At 35.8% G+C, this 12737-nt stretch overlaps 1 protein-coding gene across 11 annotated transcripts in view; it reads right to left on the bottom strand.

Annotated features, from left to right (window-relative positions):
• MORN1 (MORN repeat containing 1) overlaps positions 1-12737 on the bottom strand; it is a 154198-nt gene that overhangs the window by 110909 nt on the left and 30552 nt on the right. For 8 of the 11 annotated variants that reach the window (XM_075172240.1, XM_075172247.1, XM_075172243.1 and 5 more), the window contains one exon: positions 6958-7043. In XM_075172240.1, coding sequence (XP_075028341.1) covers positions 6958-7043 — 86 coding nt within the window. Of the gene's footprint in view, positions 1-429; positions 512-6957; positions 7044-8049; positions 8137-12737 lie in introns of all 11 variants that reach the window. The other 3 variants (XM_075172241.1, XM_075172242.1, XM_075172249.1) reach the window with 2 other exon arrangements.

The following is a 12737-nucleotide window of genomic DNA, read 5'->3' as shown; positions in this document are numbered from 1 at the left end:
TAAATAAGCATGAGCACCAGAAAATGCAATGGAACATGCAGACATAGAGGTGACAGTGGAAGCCAATGAGAAAACAGCTAGTTGCTAATGACAATTTTACCCTTGAATACATCTTGCTTTCTTGATAAGTGAAAATATGGATGGAACATGGAGTTGGCAGATGGAGTTGTAATACTGCTTAAACATAAGCACAGAATACAGACATTTCTATTCTACACTTCTGAATACAACCAAAACCTACTAAAATGATTTTCTGCATGTTTCCTGTACTACTGAAGATTTTTGCTGCTCTCACCCTACCTTCCATTGGTCTGCTAAAGTCATACAAACTAGTATTTTCAGGATCTAAGCTACTTTGCCTGTCTCTATAGCATGCCATCCCCAAAAATCTCACTTCAAAAATAACAATTTCTGAGCAGATTTTCTTACCACTTTGGAGGCTGCCTCAGCACTTTGCATGACTCCACGGTGTTTGTCTGCATGAACTGTAACGGTCAGCGAGCAGTGAATCCTGCAAAGGAACACTATGAAGAATCAACTGAAAGGAGGAACAAGGCAATTCCTTGTTGAGGACAAGAGCAGATCTATGAAATATATACTTGCATGAAATTTAGCACTGAAACACAAAGTATTATCATTTGTAATAACAAAATACATTAGGAGATGCTGAACATATTTGCTTTAAAAGGCAACTCTGCCCCACTACTCTTTAAAACATGAAGGATACTCCATAACAAGAACAACCATCAGTCTGAATTCAAAACCAAACTGATTCATTAAAATTTGGATAGCAGGTAATAAAACGTACCTATAGTTGCCATAATACTGATATGCTGTAAATGCTATCCAGTTTTTGGAAGAGTAATGTACACTTACTAGACAGACATCAAGGCAATTGCCCATGATACAATGTTAAAAAAAAAATAGATTGTATGGTTTGCAGTAGCATCAAGTCTCTATTCAAGTGTAAAAAAATTAATTGACTCCATCTGTATTGGCCTAATGACTGATTAAATGACTAATCACGGAAGTCTTAATTAAAATCATTTTTCTGTACAGAAGAGGATGGAGGGAGGAAGGCAATCATTAATGTGTTATAATGTATGTCAGATTCCATTTGTGCCATTTACTAACAGCCATCAAATGAGTAATTATGCACAAGGTCATTCTGTAAACTTTCTGCATACATCGGACTGATTGGATTAGGGCTTGGTGCTTGGCTAGGTTCTGCATGTGGCTGCTTTTTTCCAATCACAAAACAGGTAATTAATATTGCTCAGAATAAATAATAAAGAAAGTTGACATTTCCTTTTCCATCTTCGCACCAGCCAACCCGAAGATTCATATACAACTTTCATACGTTGTTGGATAGAGTCTCATACTTCATACATTAAATCAAGCCCATCCTCCTCAGCTATTCAATATTCTTCATGAATTGACAGGGATCGTGGTCACACAGTGAAATTCTGTAACATGCAAGGAATTTTTCCTGCATGAATAAAACGACCAGGCAATTAAAAGAATCCTCTTCAAGTAAAGCAAGATGGTAGTATAAAACTTATTTTAAGTTTTATTTGCCAGCCACCTGGCTACCCTGATGCATAGTGACCTTTGCTATGGAAAAATAACAAGCTGCTTCCACCTCAACAGCTGAGACTAATCTATTTAAAACAATGTATTAAAATGAGTAATGGAATAAAAAAAGTGCGTCTTGAGATTAGATAAACCAACTTTCCACTTGCACGTAACTCATACATAGGACCTACACTTTTTGATGCAACGTTGCATATAAAATGTTAAAGTCCAAAGTATAAATTGTAACACAGAAAATATTTTGCTTGCTGACTGCTGTCCTGAAATTTCTAGAAAATCTTATTTGCCGCCACAGTAAGTCTGCCCTATCACTAGCTGCAACAATTTTGCATATCCCAGATAACAATATACTATCTCATGTATAAAACAACGTTTTTTATAAAACTAGAATTAAGTATGTCTTAACAGGGAAAAAAAGAAGTTGGTATAGCCCTGTCGCTATTATCAACAAATGCCTAATTCTGTAAACATTACTTTCCTTCAAAATCCTGAATTCAATGTGCAGCACTGATGTGAGTTTACAGTTGCAGAATTAGGTGCCAAGTAAGTTCCGGTTCTTCTAAAATAACTGAATCAACTTTTAGTACTGAATACGTTTCTTCAATTACTGTTGCCTCTTTTTCCTAAACAGAAGTATCCTGACCAACAATCCTGATAAAAAAGATCTCTGCAGTGACACTGAAAATGGACATTCTCCTGTGAACATACAATGTGTTGCTTTAAAGCATACCCAAATTGATTAAAAATAGCGCTCAGAATATGGATGGAGAAGCTAAAGGGACAAAAAAAAAGATGAAAAGAACCTAAAGTCATGACTGTGTAACATCCAATTTTGGCATGATTAAGTACTATCCTGTCTAAATCATGCAAAGTCATGTAAGTCACAGAAAAATACATGTAAAGCTACATCAGCCAGCTTCATCCAGATTTCAAGTAAATACAAATTTCAGTTAGTTTGAATTCATTATAACAGAAACGTGACTTTACTTACCACATAACTGAAGAAAACAAAAATATGTGACAACAAATCTCTACTTGCAATAACTGTCAGTGTCACGTATGAAAGAAGTTCATTTTACTAATAAAGGAAATGAAATTGACTGATAGATTTAAAATTAAATTCAGCTATTCTATAAATGTAATTCAGAGTTTTAAGGTGGCTCTCAAGGCTTAAAACCAGCATTGAGACTCAAATGTGCCACTCTCTGGGCTTCTAGAGAATTAATGAATCTTAGTTTCACCTTCTTTTGAAGACACATACATTTAAAACAACCACAAAATCCATCACCACCAAACCAGAACACTCCAAAATAAACAACATACATACGGCACAGTAAATCTTTCAAAACCTGAAGATATTTTTATGGAATAATTCAACACAATCTGCACTATTCTGCTAATGCAAATGAAAACTTGCACAACTACCTAAATTACAGGGTGGTGTGCCATTCTTAATCTTCATAGAAATGTAGGAGTTCCTGTTTCAATCATTTCTATTGTTCGAAATACACCAGATGATAACGGAGTGGCTGCCACTGTAGGCAGAGACTGACTTCTAGGTGAAGCTAATTAATGACTCAATGTATGACTTAACTGTACGTCTAAATGAATTACTAGACAGTGGTGAAAACTGATGTGCGAGACAGCTGCAGGTACATTAAGTGACCTGTCTGAAACTTCAGCATTGTCTTTTTTCTACATATAGATTATATAGATTATTCCTGATCTTTGATTGTATAAAATATTTAAGTCAAAGTCAAGCATTTCAAGTACCTTTCAAATACCTGAAAAGGTAAATCCCCTTCTCAGCACACAAGTACATACCCTTCACATCATAGTATATAAGTCCAACTAAGCTTGACTGAAAGACAGCCTTCTCCTTCTTTTTTATTTCTTCAAGTATTTAAAAAAAAAAAAATTACAGTATCTTATGTCCAAAGACAGACCACAGAAGAGAGATGGCATCCTATGTGAAGGCACCTCCAGCTACTCTAGATCCAGAAATCTGGGAATTTGCAACTCTCTAGGCCACTTAATAGCATAAAGCAAAATAGGTTCAGTCTAAGGGGTTGGAATGCAGTCAAGCAAAGGCATTTAAGGAAAAACATAATAAAACAAAAAACCTAACAGTCTACACTAAATTCCCCAGTCACACTGCAAAAATGAGGGAGACAGTTGCTGCATGTGGCAAGTGAAGCATTTTTGAAAGTGCTTTCAACAGTTAGGTATCTCTGACTTCTATTACTAGCCAGCGCACATTGTCCTATCTATTTTGACATAAACGAGACTTCTCATACTGGTTAAAAGCGAAAAAATACCTTGTCTGCTACAGAGAAGCTATTGCAAATCAGTGGGACCAACCCGATTAGGCACTGGAATCACTATGCCTGCTCATGTCGGCAAGTCCCATTATATGCTTTGCTATTAGCTGAACTAGTGAAAAAGGTGGAGAGTTAGTCATCATGGCAGATTTGCTCAAGTCAGTATTTTAAAAAGCCTGTAACCTATTGTACAGTAAATAAATTAAAGCAAACACTGGAAAAGTTACCAATAAGCAGGCTATAGTAAAAGTCCCTCTCATCACAACCCAAATAATGGGAAAGTTAAACAATACCTTTCTCTTAACTGTTGTACCTGTCATCTGTCTCAGAGGATATCTCCACACTCATTTTGTCAGCTAAGAAATGCAAATTAGATATCCCCTATTCTTCTATTTGTTTTGTACAGTGAGCACAATTTCTGCATGAACGTCCAACTGTATTTCCATCCTCTTTGTGTCACAGAAACCTCATTTACCAGTCATTCTTCTCCATATGAAAAGATCTATAATGAGGAGTCTTTCTGTCATTGCCCTGCTCCTCTGAGTCAGGAATTTTCATTTCCCCCTAATACTTGCTGCTGTAGCTGCAATTTCATTTACTGTCATCTCATACCACAGCCTTAATGCAAGCACATCTGTGGCTGGATCATGGAAAAGATTCAGTATTGCTTTCAGAGTTGCCTATCGATTAAATGGTTACGAGAAACCAGCGTTTTTATTTACTATGTTCTCATATGGTACTTATAAAAAGGAAGGTTTATTCACTGTACTTGAAATAACAGTTTATTCTTCCAGTTAGTCACCTAGCAAAAATATCTGTATGACAATACTGAACACAAAAAGTAGGACCAGGAGGTCTACTTGCACATGCATTCTCTCAGAAAATGACTGAAAAGCCACAAAGTTATCCAAAAACTAAAAATGTATTTTTAATTCACATCTAAGCAGTATCACGAAAGAAACCAATTACTTTTTGTTTTGAGGAAATAATGCTGTTCAAAAAAGTATTTCTACTATTCGCTTTAACACACAAACGAAGCAATTTACACATGCTGAGCCAAATTTAGCTTTGGTGCAACTCCAGAAATCAGTTGTATCAGGACAGATCACCAATCTAAGAAAGCAGTAGACGTCATGTTCTCTTTGTTGAAAGCTAGAGTTTCTGTAAATCAGTATCCCAACATTTACAAGTTCTCTTGCTCTTCCAGGCTATTCAAAGCTACCTTGACTTTTTAGAAAGCCTTCTATTATTACTTTAGTTGCCTACCTGCCGTACCTTTGCATTAGCAAAATTACAAAATGAGCCTCTTCTCTTTTTCCAACTGGAGTTAGAGGAATAGGATTTGAAAGTTTGTGACTAATATCTAAAGCAGATAACAGTTAAATGGACCATCAGCCAGAGCCAGAATTTTACATTTTAAGTGTTCCAGTATGATACAGGAAACCTAACACTTTTTCCCAAGTTGGTCTTCTACAGACGCCTTATTCTTCCCTACAAGAGGGTAAGAGGATTTAAAAGTTTACCTAGACCTTGACACTGGGCAAGGAAATCTTACTCCAGTTAAGATTTTACAGACTGCAGTTAAGTTTCTGAGTTGCGGAGTTGGAAATGGATTTGTAGCTTCTATTTGCAGCATTAAAAATCATTCATTTACACGGATTTTCCTGATTAAAAAAAAAAGCTTTCCTATAGTCAGTGTACAAAGTCAGTACAATTGGGGGGTTGAAATAGGAAGCTACCCGAAAGATGTCACAGAAGTTTTTATGAAACAAATCACAAACTTTTCAACAGCTAATTTGAATTCTGATAGGTAAAAGTAGAACAATATCTAGGCAATCTGCAATTTGTACATAATTTGCACTGATGGAAGTTAGAAATAAAACTTTTCTCTTTTTAACCTATAAGGATGCAACTTCAGGTGGGTTTTTGGATTACATCCTAATTCCTTTTTATGGTAATGATAATTCTACCTGGTTTCTACATGAAGGAATTTGCCATTTGTCCATCCACAATTGAAGATAAATATTCAAAGAGAATTTTGGTATTTCCATTTTAATTAAATATTGAGTCTATGAATCTCAACATGGAACATAATATTAAACTATAGAGTATATGCAAAATAAAATACCTATACCTTCCTGAGCCTGTAATTATGAAAGAATGCAAGATAATTCTTTCCTATCAAGCAGAAAAATGCAATGCCAGTGTTGTTGTTTTCAAACAGTAAAACCATGCCAATCATGCACTGAAAATCTACAGCTGGAGTTTACTTCTGATACATTAACACCACAAAGGGTCAAAATATACTACTTTCTTCACCTAATTCCATTCTAGGCTTTCAGTAAACTCAAACTAGTGGTTTTTGGGTTTTTTTCCAGAAAGCAGGGATTTTCTGTGCTTAAATAAACTGTAATTTTTCTGTTGCCACAGTTGTTCAAATCATCCTTGCAATACTTGACTAACCTACTAAGCAGAAGAGAAGTTTTTCTTCTCTATGTAATTATTTTATTTTTAACTGCCTATCTACATCATATATAATGCAATTATGGAGGTTCGTTTAAACACACCAGTTTTAAACCAACAAGGTTAGATGTAATTACTCAGTGTAATCACAGCAACACAGAAATCAGAGCAGACTGCAAAACTTAGCTGAAAAACCAGGTTGTAGATCTGATGGCAATTTTAAAGGTGTAGTGATAGCTCCCACACCTACTTCATTTGAAAGAGGGGAAAAAAGCTCTAATAAAACAAGAAAAGCACTTAAAAAAAACCCCAAGCACCCAAAAAACCTAACACACTCCAAATTGAAGGACTGAGAAACATTGTTCTTGCAAGCACAAGTCCAGGTTATACCAAGTAAAAGATGTATTGGCATAAAATGTGAAAGGCAGTATTATATTGCAGTGGTCAGCTAAGAAAAAGACAGGGCCATTTGTCCAAGAGAATAACACCAATTAGAAGTGGTGTATTGCAGAGAGATAAAAACTGCTTTCAGCAGACAGCATTCTCCAGCTGAGCAGCAGGAATACTGATTCACACATACCTGCTGTCTTCCATTTTCTCCTGCGAGACTGTCATCTTCTCAGCTTTCTCAGCAGATATCCTGCCACTTGGCTTTTTGCCTCCTTTCTACAGGGGAAAAAAAAAAAGTATTTCTGTAGTGCTTAAGGAAAGTGCCAAAAATGGTGTAATTTATGATGTGCTAGTGTTTTCCTTTGCATTCATAAGTTAAGAACAAATGCAAAATCATCAGCACTTGAATATGGTGGATTTTGATTTACATATATTAAGATTCTCTCATGATTTCCTATTATTTATTTCTGTAAACAAAATTGGATCCTGGTCACTAAACTATTAGCATCCCCTACAGCAACTCGAGCCAAATCATAAAAAAGATCAAAGCCAGAATGTACAACTCAACAGTCAAAAGAATTTGAAACCAGAAGCTGAATCAAATTATCTGATCTGAAACTCTTACCTGCTCTTCCTTTTTAGAACTAAAATCTTACTAGGAGTGAAGTAAATAGTTACCTTATCTATACCTGAACTTTTGGAACGGGCACATCTCACTTTCTCAGTTTGAACAACAGTATCTAGGCTTTTCCCTAGAATTTTCCCAATACAGTTCAAGCCTTCAGTTAGTAGACCAAGTTATTTTCTGGACTAATTCCTGGACTATTTCCTGGAATTTTTAAATGCCTACACCATTGTTTTCTTCATTTTAGTATATCGTATCCATGCAAATACAGTATTTTACATTAAAGTTGGCATAGACAGAAATTTAATAGATTTTACTTTTCTTCCTTTTCTCAAATATTCTTAAGGATCCCACTGTAAGAAGTGCTGCAAAGCCTGAGAAATTATGTTGACAGCATTATACAAAATAGGGTTTTTTTTCCTCTTTTCATTCAGGTGTAACAGAACTGATGCCATTTCGTATGTTTTTTGTCACAACCAACATAGTGAACAATTACACAATACCGCAATTACTCATGATAATTTTATACCAACCCACCCTGCAGGAACTCAAATTTCACAATTAAGCAACTTCTGTTCCTTGCAAAACCTGCAAGAAGGCTGTTTTGGTCATGTTCTTAATGAGTGGAAACTTGAAAAAGCATTTCATAATACAAACCAGAAGACAGGAGAATGCTTTGGTAGGTAACTTCCCATTCTGGCAGGAATATTTTGGAAAGCTGTTGTTGAATAATTCAGGAAAAAACTAAAAATAGTAGTGTTTGTCTCAAATTCTGTGGGGTGAAGTGTGAAAGAAAGATAATATTCTAACTGTAATACTTTATCCTAGCTAGAATACCTTAAAGTAAGAAATTTCTAGTTGCGAATGCTGCAGTTATCTCCACAGTGCCGTAACTATATCATTATATGGCAAGATAAAAGTTAAGTCTTTGCCTCTGCAAGGACATTAAATAACATCTTTCTCTCCATTAGCTTTTGCTGTAGTAGCAGTATTTATTCTCTGGGCAATGAATGAGAACCACACTGCTTACAGAATAACTCCAGGTTCTTAATGCACTAACAGTTTCAGAAAGGTTCCCGTGTCATTAAATTTAACCTTTTTTTTATCGTTATTATTAATTGATAGCTCTTGTGCCACACAGTTTTGAAGGAAATGTTTAACACTGAGAAGGTACTTTTAGCAGTGCACTATAGCCACAAAGCTAGTGCAACTATCATGAGGGATGGGAAATCAACTTTTAAAAAAAAAAAGGGACCCCATTCAACTTTTCTTTAACAGTGCAGAAAAGGAAAATCAGCGACCCTTTAGGAAAGGAAGAAGAGATGAACATTTCTAGTGCAAATGTTTTCCTGTTTGACACAAGCCTTCAAGAGCTTTGCCCACAATGTATTTATTTGCACAGTGAATGTCAAGATACAGTAAAAGCAAAGACTACAGTTGCTACAGTCGTGTGATCTGAGGAAGGAAGCACTAGAAACAAAGAACTCTTGAATTCAGACCCTGATTCATTGTATGACCTTGAGCAAGTTGCCCTAAACTGATGCACAGGGAAGTAACAGTACATACCTGGCTTACTAGGAATGGCAGAATTATTTAATTGTCATTAAGTCTACAGTTGTGAATAGTCTTTAAAAAGAGTAAGTGCCATAGCTGTTAGGCCTATAGAAGACTTACTGCGTCACCTAATCCTTCTCTAAAACAGTTTTAAGTACACAAAGCAAATAATTAAATATGCCTTTCATAGGAGACAGTGAACCCAACTCCCACCTTTATTTATAAAGTCTTCCCACCTTCTCCAAGAGAGTCACTTGCAGATTTTGCTCCCTTGTGTATTTAAGAGGGAGCTTCCTTTAACATCAGTGGAAGTCCTACATTTAGATAATTAATTTATTAAAAAAATTCTTCATGCCAATCTGTAGCTGAAATAATCTCAAAATAAGCAGCTGTTCCAAGAAAGGTGTTTAAGATCAGTGGTGTCAAGGTGCCTCACAGGATTTCACATTAGGCACCTCAGAAACCTTACACATCTATAGTCATATTTCTGTTGACCCACATTACTGGTAATATGGCACAAAGGTTTAGACAGCAAATGAGAAGGTATTGTGCCGGGCATTAAAAACATGCTACCCAGACAACTACCTAATAAGGTTTATAAATTCCAGCTTCACATGCTTTCAAAGTGAAGCTAAAGCATCCAAATGAGACAATCACTCCTTAAACACCCGCTTCATGTTAATTTTAATTACAACAATTATTACTATCAGCAAGACAAAGATCATGTGCCACCTTCGAGGGATAAGCGCCAGCAGGGTGACTACTTTCATAACAACCATTCAAGATAGGGCAGCTTGACCTCTCTCGGAGTGAAATACCAATTAATTATCTTTTTACAGCCAATTCAATTACAGCACACTAATCACTTGTGTAAGACACCAAGCCATAAGTTGGGGGCGGGGGGGCAGTTGGGGAAAAGAAAAAAAAATATTGGCAGTGAACAACCCTCAGTAAGAATGACAAGGCAGTAACCCTACAATTGCAGATGTAACATTTGTTAACATCATGCAAATAGTTATTATCTGTTTGTAGCAGACTAAATGCTGTAATACCATCCTCATTTAACTGAGCTTTTTTAAAAATAAAGAGTTATTGGTCCTAAGGGTAATAGGCGTTTCATTTAAAGGTGACCAGACACACTCCATTAGTCTTTAATGTTAGAGTTAATTCACCAAAGAGCTTTGTTCATTAAAGAAAAAAAAGAGGAAAGACGATCTATTCAGCAGAAAGCAAAATACATTTAACTTTTGTTAAATAAACTAATATTAACTCAAGTTACTGAGGACTATTTCACTACTATACTGATCCCAAAGAAAATTATCAAGTGCAATATATCTACAATAATGCACTCAGCAGAATATTAGTATATAAGCAAACGTATTAATTTATGATCACATTAGAATCGCTACAGAGGCCAAACTTCAAAAAAGTATGAGTGCACGTATAAACACATTAGTATGTGCAAAACATGTATGCAAACAAAACCAAAATTTGAATCTATTTTATTTACAGCATTCATGAAATAAAATGGCAGAAAGGAGTACATTAAAGGATCTCTTCTCACATGAATTTCTGTTAAATGAGTCTTGCATCATTTAGTTCAGCACAGATAACAGAACCTGAAAGAAAAGTTACCTAGTCCATATCTGAAACAGCAAGGCAAGACTGCTCCTTTCAGCAGTCTGGATGGATAGAATTTAAAGTTTAAAAAAATATTTTGACAACACAGTTGCAGAAGTTAAGCACTTAACAGTAGTTGTGATGCTAAAACTCTCACAGTATGGCCATAGTATAACTGACAATCTCTTTGCAGCAAGAAATTTTAGTCTCCCTTGCCAGTATGGTAACAACAGCAGTGAAAGACTTGTGCATAAGTTGAAAGAATTTACAAGGAACACTGGCAGTTTATTAGCCTACTCTGATTCATCTTCATCACTGTAATTTTTAAAACAGCCTGATCAAGGCTAGAAACATACCTATGCTACAGTGACACCTTCAATTTCTTCGTAGATAGCACACTGAAAGTCATTAGCACTTACATTCCTAAAAAAGAGAGCTCTGAAAATTTCATTAGGAACTGCAGATTAACTTCTGTAATCAGAAAATACGATATACCATGCATCCAAGGAACAGAACACAGAGTCTAATCTTTTAGGGGGTTAGGATCTGTTAGGATTTTGGGGCATTCATATTCAGGGTGTTCCCGTATCACTCAAGAGTGCAAAGAAAGTTTCAAAGAGACTAGATATGTAACTCTTCCGAATCTTCTCAAGTGCTTTGCAAAGAGGAGGCTCATACAAAATAGGTGTTAACTCTGCAAATTCAAACGAAAAAAATTATACTACAGCAGAAGAGAGGAGCCAATGTGGATTTTTCCCCCTCCCTATTCTGTAACACTAACAGTGTGCTGTTTCTGAAGGGCAGGTTTGTCTTTACTCAGTGCTCTTTAAAAAGTATTCCGAAAGACAAGCACTGTTTTTTCCACCTGCAGACTCATGAATGCACAAAAAAACCATCCTACTGGAATTTCTCTTCTAGTTTTGTCTATTCTATATAGGCTCTTACACCGCAATCACTGCTGTAGTACCTAAAAATTCTTCCCTAGTATTCTAAGCAATGTAACCAACATTGGTCAAGTGTCTGTTCTGCGAGTGTCCCTATTAAGGGACATTCTCCTATTTAAGACTTGTTTTGAGACAGGTTTGTACATTCTGTACTGCACCTCAGCCAGTTACCAGTACTTTCTATTCCAAAAGACTATTCTACATCTGTTTTTTTCTGCTGCCTTAATAGACTATTGATGTTTGTGTCCATTTCCCACAGAGAGTTCTGGCACCAACTGAACTTCCTTGAGAAATGGGTTTTTCTGGCAAACCTCTTGAATCTGGTACACAGTAGGAATGAACATAAAAATAATACAAGAAGTATTATTTTGGAATCTAGTCAGAAGGAATATCTCCATAAACAAATATTGGTGTCTTTAGCCACCCGAACATTACAAATCCAGACTGGATTTTATGGAACTTTAGTACTCTAAGTACTATGATTGCAAATGAAACCAACTGCTCCTATGGAACTGATCGTTGCTATAAAGTAAAAGGTTAAAACCAAGAAAGATTATTAAATCGCATTACACGATTATCAACACCTAAGAACAACCAATTAACATTGTCTTCTCCATGTGATACGACAAGAAACTAGACAGCCTCCCTCACTTTCTATTACAGCTAAGGACAACTGAGTTCTCAGCACCTCATATGACCTACTTTGGACCTGTCAAGGTGAGGCAGGGTAAAATACAGAGACTTCAGTTTAGATCATCACACACCATATGAGCATTGCACAAAAGCAGATATAGTCACATCTCTTTCATATGTATACTTTTGTCTAAGATATGTCCTCTGTTGGTCTTCGGGAATACACGTATTGCCAGCCGTTTTCAAAGAGGTAATTTAGCTCTACTGCCAAATTCCATTTATCAATGCTCAGCAAATGGGCCAAACAGTAAATGGGCCTCCGTAAAACTGAGGAGCTATTAAACTGTATTTCCATAGTGATCATCATGACCATTAAAATTAAGCAAATAATTTATTTTTTCCTCCTTCCAACATAAGTAAGCATCAACTTGTGATAATATTGGCTTTAGGTTTTCTAATTCAGTTTCAAAACTTCTCTTTCCTTAGGGCTACATTTCAATAGGTCTTATGCTAAAAACTATATAACAACATATGCAGTAATATAATGATGTCATTATTGTTAATTACATAAATATATGTTCATATTCATATTTT

This window comes from Calonectris borealis, chromosome 23 (genome assembly GCF_964195595.1).
Source record: "Calonectris borealis chromosome 23, bCalBor7.hap1.2, whole genome shotgun sequence".
Lineage (NCBI taxonomy): Eukaryota > Metazoa > Chordata > Aves > Procellariiformes > Procellariidae > Calonectris > Calonectris borealis.
This window is presented reverse-complemented; position numbering and strand designations above follow the sequence as displayed.